Source organism: Alligator mississippiensis, chromosome 9, assembly GCF_030867095.1.
Source record: "Alligator mississippiensis isolate rAllMis1 chromosome 9, rAllMis1, whole genome shotgun sequence".
NCBI lineage: Eukaryota > Metazoa > Chordata > Crocodylia > Alligatoridae > Alligator > Alligator mississippiensis.
The window spans coordinates 19,682,013-19,691,660 of record NC_081832.1 but is presented as its reverse complement, the minus strand read 5'-3'; the positions used below and the strand labels follow the sequence as shown (position 1 = coordinate 19,691,660).

The 9,648-nt window shown below is 43.4% G+C and overlaps 1 protein-coding gene across 4 annotated transcripts in view; it reads left to right on the top strand.

Annotated features, from left to right (window-relative positions):
• The first annotated feature begins 660 nt into the window (after positions 1 to 660).
• The window catches only part of DHX35 (DEAH-box helicase 35), a 50,218-nt gene continuing 41,230 nt past the window's right edge, over positions 661 to 9,648 (top strand). For 2 of the 4 annotated variants that reach the window (XM_006258021.4, XM_019484615.2), the window contains exons 1-5: positions 661 to 743; positions 2,912 to 3,045; positions 3,480 to 3,572; positions 4,488 to 4,565; positions 9,016 to 9,120. In XM_006258021.4, coding sequence (XP_006258083.1) covers positions 704 to 743; positions 2,912 to 3,045; positions 3,480 to 3,572; positions 4,488 to 4,565; positions 9,016 to 9,120 — 450 coding nt within the window. In that variant the 5' untranslated portion in view covers positions 661 to 703. The remainder of the gene's footprint in view (positions 744 to 2,911; positions 3,046 to 3,479; positions 3,573 to 4,487; positions 4,566 to 9,015; positions 9,121 to 9,648) is intronic. The other 2 variants (XM_019484616.2, XM_059733207.1) reach the window with 2 other exon arrangements.

Genomic DNA, 9,648 nt, shown 5'->3' with positions numbered 1-9,648 from the left:
GCAGCGGGGGGTTGCAGATGCTGCCAGCAGCCAGCGGCCGTCGAAGACCACCTGCAGATGCCTGCGGCAGTGTTGGCAACGAACAGCGACTGCGCTCAGATGCCGCAGGCAGTGTCAGCAGTGCCTTTCTGCAGGTGGTGCCCTGCCACGCTCGGGCAGTGCACGTGCACCCACTCCACCTCGCCAATGATACTACCCCTTGCCAGAAAAGCGGTTATCCCCAGCGACTAGGAGAACTGCCTTCGCAGTCATGGTTTTTCTGCTGCCCACATCTGCCCAGCACACACATCCGAGGAGGCGCGTGACTGCCCCGCAGGTCACCCTCCTCCCGGGAACCCGCAGCCGTGCGGCTGGGAGCCAGCCCGTTGCTGCAGCCCGCCAGTGCCCCTGCCTCGGCTGCCAGCTCTGCCCCGCTCCCTGCCTCACCCGGGGGCCCCAACCTGCCCCCACAGACAGCGGGCGGCGCCCCTAGGCCGCCCCTTGCACGTCGGGGCTCCGCCAGGCCTTAAGGGGAGGCTCTCCCCGCCCCATGTTTTTCTCCTTCAAAGGAAACCCCCGCGCTTTGGTGGCAAACAGAAACTCGACCCCGGGCCGCCGCCGCCGCTACGCGCGGGAACCAGGGCAGGCGCTGCCCGCGAGGGGGCGGGGCGTGCCCGCACCACGTGACGCCACCGCCCGCGTCCTCCCGGCCCCTCCCCCCAAGATGGCGGCGCCCGCGGGCCCGGGGAAGTTCTGGAAGCCGGGTAAGGGCCGGGGCTGCGGCTTCCCCCGCGGGCGGGCGGGCGCGAGGGGTGGGCCCGTCGTGCCGGGCTCCCGGGACTGCCCCTTCCCCGGGTGTACGCGCCTCCTCCGACCCCGGCTCTGGGGACGCACCTGCCTGGCGCCCCGATTCCGCCGCCGTGGTGTGGGCGGCGTCCTGTCCCGGGCTCAGTTCCCACGTGCCCTGAGGAGCTCCCGTCACCGCCCCCGTTGCAGGGGGCCCCGCCAGCCACAGCCTTGCCCGGCCCCGGCCCCGCACCGCAAGCACCGGCCGCGCTGCGGGGTTTAAGAGGGGAGAAGAGGCAGGGGGTACCTGTGTGCTTTTCTGGACGTGAGGGGCCTCCTTCCCCCCTTGGAAGCTGCCAGCCCCTTGTTTTCACTCATTTTTTTTTTACTATAGAGTTAAGACAGACCCCAGCCCCAGATGTCAAGTTGAAACCTCTGGGGTCACCCAGTGGATCGCGGTTGTCAATCGAACCGTGCTACTGCTGTGGTGCTCGCTCGGGAATCCACTGCCCCGCGCATCCCGCTGCTGGCGGGTCTGGGTCAGACCCGTCTCATCAGCCGGACACGGGCAATGTCAAGAGCTGTCGTTGGGTTCCCGAGTTAACAGCGGGTGGTTGACATGAGGGGCAGTTCGCCTCACTCGTAGCTGCTGTTTAGGGCAGTGGTTTTTTCAAGTTTTTTAGAGCTTGAGGCAACTCTCCGGAGATACTAGTGTGTGGTTTCCACTCATTTTTTGACAGCAAAACAATAGTGCAACAGAAAAGTTGCTAAGAACCCAAAAAGATCGCAAGAGGGTACAATGTTTTTGACGTTATGAATTCCTCTTTGAACTCTCTGGGTTTATCTTGTGAATCATGTTTGCATACCTAAGGTGGTAACACTACGATCTTTTGAAAGGATCTCTAAGCCCCCCAGGGTGCGATGGTTAAGAATTGCTGGTCTGAGTCCTGAATTTCTCCTGGGTGGGGAAGGTCCAGGGGGTATGAAGCCCGCACTTGTCCCACATCTGTTATGTACTTGTTGGGGATTGTGCCTCAAATAGTGGCAGCAAAAACATGACATCCCCCTACAAGGAATTAGACCCAGTCAGTGAGACTTGCTGGGTCTGAATTGTTTATTTAAACCAAATAATTACTCTGGGGTGTGTCCTGGAACAAAGAGCTGTTCTAGGATCAAGATTCATTTCTCAACAGCTTATGAATATGGTGAGCAGTTGAGCAGTACATGTAGGTGAATGAATGAATTTATATATATAATGAATTGCAGCATATGTACGTGAGTGCATGTATTAATGTGCTGTGGTGTGGTTATACTATGAAAATAAGCATACTGTCAAAGAGAATGTATGTATGTTCAGAGGTATCATCTAACTTTCAAGTAGGCAAGTACCAAATATTATGATCCACTGCTGTTTAAAAAACTTGTTTGCATAATTCATTTTGTTATTAGAACTGTATTTAATTTCTTTTTTAAACTGGTTTAAATTAATGTAAAGATTTCCTGGCAATGTGGCTAGGACCTTGTTGTTTTAAAAGAATACAGTTTAAGCCCTGAAGTAGATGTGGCCGGAAGGATCTGTGATGCACTCAAATTGAGTATCACAGAAGACTGCTGATGATCATTCCTTTCACAGGAATTTTCCCCACTCTAACCTTACTCACATGATTCAACATTTTCACCTGTCAGTAGTTTTGTAGTATGCTAGAGGAGGAATGCATTATGTTTTAGTTTCTGAGCTAAATTTAGGTTCAAAGTGAGCGATATGCCTCTCAAGCAGGCAGGGTGGGAGGTGTCGTAGAATAGTATGCTGGGAAATATACTGAGGAATAGGGTATGTGACTTTCTTTAAAGTGAAAAGAACAGAGTCACTAAAGTATCAAGAATTTTATATGTTTTTCACAATTTTTTGTTTTCTGGAGCATCTTACTTTTCTTGTGAAGATTCAGAGATATAGCTCTTTAGCAAAAATGTAAATCTACACTTGACCTGAAAAGATCCTTTTTTAAGGTTAACAAATAAATTGATAATGTTAAGAGGTGCTTAATAGCTCATTAAGTCAGGCATTTCCCCTTAAAGTTTTTTTTGCCTGAGGTAGACTGTGAAGGCGAATGTTCTATCATTTTCCCATTAAAATTGTCGTATATAGGCACAGAAGGTCCTGGTGTCAGCATCTCAGAGGAGAGACAGAGCACTTCTGAAATTAACGGTGTAAACATCATCTATAATCCTTATGCTTCCCTTTCTATTGAACAACAGAGACAAAAGTTGCCAATTTTTAAGGTATGAAAGGACTTTTTGATGTGCACATATCTTGCATGATGCCTGTTTTCTATACATTGTTTCTGATTTTCTCTCTCCATCATCACTTTACAACTTGAAAACAAAGTCAGGGAAATCATCTTTCTTTTATTTTCTTTCATTTTTGTTCAGTTGTTGGCAGGTGACTTTGTTGTCTTTTATTACAAACTATGGAGATTTATATTCAACTATTGTTGTGTGCCTTATGAAAATATTTTATTAGAAAACTTAAAAGTTGTTTAGAGCTTGCTGTCAAAAAGCTAAGTAACAGTAACTTACTGGCATAAGTAAGTTACATGTTACATATACAAGTTACATGTAACTTGTTATGTACAAGTTACATGTACATAAGTATCATTCTTAGATATTTATTGACATTTCTTTTGTGGAAAATTGAATGTCTTCCTCCTGTCCAGCTTAGAAATCACATACTGTACCTGGTGGAAAACTATCAGACTCTGGTGATTGTTGGAGAAACAGGATGTGGCAAAACCACCCAGATTCCACAAGTGAGTGAGATTATAACTTGGTAAAATTGTATTCTCTCAGATCTTATATGGGAAGCCACCCCAGATGTCACCATAGTGCACTGTAGTATAGGGACTAGCCATGATTGTATGCAAGTCCAAGAGAGAGGAGGAACATACCTATAAGCAATCAAAAGTTGGCACTGAAATGGTATGACATGTTCTGCGCTATCAGTTATTGGCTCAGAGTTGGGCCATCGATTTATCTTACAAAATGCAGCTTCTTAACTAGGTGGCAGACTATTGTATGTGTATTTGTTAAATTTATCACCTTTTCAGATTATTTAAAATGAGAGACAACTTTCAGTCAGGCTCTTCATAATTCTGTTTTTTGTATTTACTGTGCTCCATTCCTAGAGAATTAACTTGGGAGTATATTTTTAATGTTTTTATTGCATTTTTCATTTTCCGTTACATTATTGATCAATATAAGGTATTGATAAAAAAAAATCATGATTGGTCAAGAATGTAAAATTAACTTGTCAGATCCCACATATCAGCAAAGCTAGTGAGGTATATTACCTGCTTCAAGTGTGAATACTTGACTAAAATTTAGAAAATCCTACTGGGTAGAGGCTACAAAACAAAGAGGGAAGGAAATATTTAAAGAACAATGCTTTGCACTTTTGCAGTTCCTGTTACCTGAATTTCTTGAAGTGCTTTCTAGCTGCTAATGCTCTTATAAAATAGATTATAGTAATATATTTGTTTATTTAGGTATACTGTAGAGGTATAGGGTTCACTAATGCACTCATTAAATAATTTATTTGAGATCATACAGATCAATGTTAGAACCAGGAATAAATCTCAGGAGTCCAAACGTCAAGTAGTTTGCTCCAAAAATTAGATAATTGCCTCATATAACTAATTAATTCCATGTCTCCAATATGCTTGCAGTACTTAGCAGAAGCTGGCTGGACGGCCGAAGGGAGGGTAGTTGGAGTGACTCAGCCTCGCAGAGTTGCTGCTGTTTCAGTGAGTTTCTCCAGTTCTAAACTTCCCTGTTTGCTGAAAAAGTTGCTGTTGCATCTTCAAGTTCAAATTTTTCTTCTACTGATTCTCCTTTGTCAGAATGTTCAGAAGCTGTAAATTCAGTAAAAATTGTGCATTGTCAAATGTGGCCCTACCATAGAAAATGTTTGAGTCTACATTGGGGGTTAACAAAATGCAGCCTGTGGGGCCATATCTGGCCCGTGGCAGGTCCCTTGGTCCTGCCTGGCCCAGGCACTGTCCAGCTGTGACACATGGGCATACAGCTTGGCTGGGACTTTACTAGGCAGCCCAGGTGGTAGTGGCAGGATTTGCCGCAGGCTGGCAGTGTGGAGCAGGCCGGGGCAGGGCTATGCCCATGTTCTGGCTGATCTGCTCCAGCGGCGGTGAGTCTGGAGCTGGTGTGGGGTGTACTGGTGCTGCTCACGGTTGGCAGTAGTAGGGAGGTGTGTCAGGGTGCATGGTCTCCAAACTGTTGCAGGGCAGGGGTGGGTGCTGACCAGCTCGGGGGGGGGGGGGGGGGCACACAGGTTTCCATGAACACCCTACCACACCTGCAGACCCCACAACCACACCCTTCCATACACACAGTCACTCACCCCACCAACACTGCACCACTAACACCCTCTCCCAACAAACCCCACACCTCTCCCCACATGCACCCCCCCACATTCACAGACACCTATGCATCTCTAGGGGGAGTCCCCTCTTACTGCTATGTGCACACACCCCACCACACACATGCACCCACCCACATCCCCCCACACACCCACAGCTCCCACAAATCCCATACCCACTCACACACACCAACACATCCCCACAAATCCCCCATACCCACCCACTCTCATCCGCACACACCCCCACGCCCACATACACCCCCCCCATACCTACCCACCCACATCCACACACACGGCCACATACACACACCTCCAACTCCCCACAACCCCCCCCTCCACCCCCCCCTCCAGTATACAAGAGTAAGATTTCATTTTGAGCTATTATGCTATCACTTCTGTATATATGCAATACAAACACACAAAAATATTAAAACAAAATAAAATATGTTATTGTCAGTGTTTGATTTTTAGGAATCTAATTTGTTTTTTTTCTGGTTCCAAGATGGCAAACCCCCTTCCCAAAAGGAGTAGTTCTTGGGGACAAGGGGAACCACTTCTAGTGGCAAAGGTCAGATGTTAGGGGGTAGGACTTCTGATTCCAAGAGGGCAGCCAGGATGTGGGGCACCTGTCAAGGGGTAGGGCTACCCTTGTGTCAACAGCTCACCAAACCTTGTTAAGTGGCCATCCATCAAAAATAATTGCCTGCCCCAGTCTACATACTGATGTAGGTTAATTTACTAATTGTTTCTCTCTAATTGGGATGGAGATTCATTTGTAAATGCAAATTTCTACTTTTATTATTGCAATTCCTGGCATGATAGCGTGTGGCTCAGTTCAACCTGACTAGCAGGCATTGCCAAAGAGGTTGTTAGATCTGGAATGGCAAAAGTAGATCTTATGAGCTAGAACTGAGGGACATCTGCCGAGTTGTGTATAGGAAGCTGGTGCTGTGCTTTGTTTGTGAATGAAACCATTATTAATTCCTCATGGTCTTCAAACACCCACAGAAGTGGTGGTAGAAAAGTGTTTGTATGACATAATGGAATAGAAGGAAGATTGTGATCTGATTGTGACTCTAGTACCCCTTGTCTAATTTGTTGTCCTGTTGTATTAGTGTTCTCTGCTAACCTGTTCATCATACTGATTCTTTCTATGTTGTTCTCTTAATTGCTGAGATTTAACTCATGGGTTTAAGTTTCAGTCTTGCAGCATTCAACTTTTGCCCCAAATAACTTTGTGACTCTTGACCATTTTGTGCAACTTTCTCTGCCATTCTCAACCTGTCCCTTGTTATAGTACATTATATGTACATATTGTACCTAATACGTATGTTGTCCATTACACTGTAAATTTGTTGTACATATAGTTCACGAGCCTGGACCTCTGGAAAAATAAACACTTGGTAGATTCCTCTTTCCATGTCAAGTTGGATTGCTGATCTTTTGTTTGTCATCGTCTTTTGTCTACCATCCATCATGAAGGACTGGAATCTAATGCTTGAGTGATCTTTTCCTTTAGCTCTTCTCCGTTCTTATCTTCAATAATATGCCTAATTGCCTGTGCAGTGCAGTACCTGAGGTACTATATAAAATTCAGAAACTTGCACGAACTTTGTGTGTTTACTCTCCAATTTGACTTGGGTCTGTTTTAAATCAAGACGTTTTAGCTTTTTAGCTTAAAGCTAAGTATATGGCCATGGAGGAATCTTGCTTGCTGTGGGAACACGCTTGTGATTTCTCTGGAATTCATGGCCAATGTAGAGAGATGGGAAGCATGTTATTTAATTTATTACTTTGACTAATTGAAATTGACTTTTGATAAAGCAGACTATTCATCTGCTATAATCCAGTAAAGGATGGAGGTCATCAAAAGGGGAAAGGCAGTTGCAATGATATAAACTCCTGCAAGCTGTGCTGAATTAACCAAGCTGAAATGTAGAGGTATTTACTTGTGTTGTGTGAAGAATAGTGCTAAGAAGTTTGTGATTGAAATCCTGGGTTCATGAAGGAATTCATGGAAGAATGCCTAATGGAAATAGTAGACAGGTCAGCATGAAGGAGATATGTTCATGAGTGCAAGGAAGAGACCAAAGTTTGCCTGTGCAGATTATTTAAAAAAAAAAACCTGTCAAAACAATTTAAAAGAGGATTATTTATATGCAACTGAAAACAGCATACTGCTGACAAACTTAATAGAACAAACATCCATGTTTGTCCCTTTTGCAGTGGCTTTAGTTTTTAAATACAGGTTTTCTTTTGCTGAACTTTCTGTTCTACTCTCTAGTAATACATTCTGGCCAACATAATAGCATCTGCTTAATCAAGTTTGAAGCTTTCGTCTCTTGATTTGGTGGTTCAGTATGTTGAAAATTTTGATTTAAAGAGCAAATTTCTCTCCATTTCTCTGCTAAATATTTGCACCTTACATCAGCAGTGGGAGATTTTTAGTTTGATTCTTAATGTCTACTGTCTTCTTTAGCAAAAAGTTAGATATCAGAAGCAAATATTCCACCACTTCTTGTTTTTTGGGTCAGTTTAGCTCAGCAATTGAATATAATTTGTCAGTAGAACATGGTCACCTTCTCTATGCACATATCCACATTTAGTCTCTTGATTCTTAATATTGCTGGCAACTTGGATGCTATTTTTGAATGGGAAACAAAAATATATTACTACTGGGATAACTGTGCCAGCAGGTGAATGCTGGTTTTATAATTATTGTTTAGAAAAGGCTGTTTGAACAGCCATAAATGCTGCTACAAATGGAAATTTCCCTCTTCCCCAACAAGAAATTCAGCCGGAGCTGAGACTGTTTCATAGATGATAAATGTCTATGCGGCACAGAGAAGGTGTAAATTGATTCAGCATGTTTGCAAAAATAAAACATTGGTCTTCACATAAAATGACACTAACAATGTCATTTGCATGCATTTGATTTTGCAGGTGATAACTTTGTTAGTGTTTCATGGCCAGCATTTGGATTAATATAGTCTCTTGAATTAACTTCTAAAAACTCAATTTCAAATGTTTAAGGGTATTTTTTCTTTTATTTAGCAGAGGCTATTCTTCCCCTCCCCACTTCTTTAGTGCGCATATTTTAAATTGGCTTATAGAAAGCCATAATCTCAGGGTCACAGGCAATTTTTAACAATGGTGCAGTTACCAAAGTATATACAGTTGAGAATTAAACCCTGTAAGTTTGACTCACCTTTTCCTAGCACCCATCAATAGAAGTTCCAGATTACTCAAGGTAAAATAGTTCAATAAAATCCTTTCTATGTATTCTGGCTGCTGAGAGACTGGTTGGGGAAGTCTCTACCTCAGAGGGTTAATAAATGGCTCTGTGTGTTTTTACTCTATCCTTCTGTCAGCTGTCTGGGTGCTTTGAGAAACTCTCTTTCCAGTTTTAGCCTTTCCCACAGTCTGTGTCCTCTGTCACAGCCAGCCAACTCCCTAGCTTTCTGAAGTAGAAACAGAAATAAATTGTCCTGATGCTTGTTGGTTTTGCTGTCATTTAATTTACTGTGAACATTTGTTCTATTTTCTCAGGAGGTGTTCTTTTACTTTGGAACTGCTAAAATGTCCTATTTATCAGTTGTATCAAAATGCTTTATTTTTTAAAACTATAGGACATTAACCATGCTGCTATAGAGAGTGAATTTTCTTAGTGCATCAGGAACAATTCAGTGTAAAGACCATTGTTTTCTTATTACACAACTCCTTTAGCTGTTCCTAAACACTGATATCAAAGAAGTTTGTGATAAACTATCTTCCTTATTACTATGTGTCTGTTCCTTGTATGTTGTATTTTCTTTTAGGTTGCAGGCCGAGTGGCTGAGGAAAGAGGCGCTATGCTGGGTCATGACGTTGGATATTGTATTCGTTTCGATGATTGCACAGACCCTCAGGCTACAAGAATTAAGGTGAAATTTGAGCAGATTTCAGCTATCCCAAAATGGTTAGCTGAAGCTCACAAGGTGCTTTTGCAAACACTTTAACCTTTGTAATGTCTGATGAGACTGATATGTTAGATTGTACTCATGTAGATGAGGAAACTGAAACATTGGCAGGTTAATTGTCTACTTCTGACCCACTGGCATGATTCCAGAATGAGGAATAGGTGTCCAGCTCCCTGCTAGAACATTACATTCACAATTGTCAATATTTTTAGACTTTATTAAAGAAAGCGGTGTAGTGCTTTATTATGCTATTTATTTCTGGGGTGATAGATCAGCAGTTTGAAAGAGCAAGTTTTTAAGGAATGGAGCATTGGTTTTCATTCCACTTTTATATATTTTATTCTCGTTGTTCAGCATGGTCAATACCAGCAGCCATTTAAAACCCATAGGAGGTTTTTCAAGGTGGTTAAGATCAGATCAGATTGCTGCAGTGTTCGTGAAACTTGATAACAGTGAAGCAGTAATGTAGGTCTGCAGTGAGTCAAAGTTGAA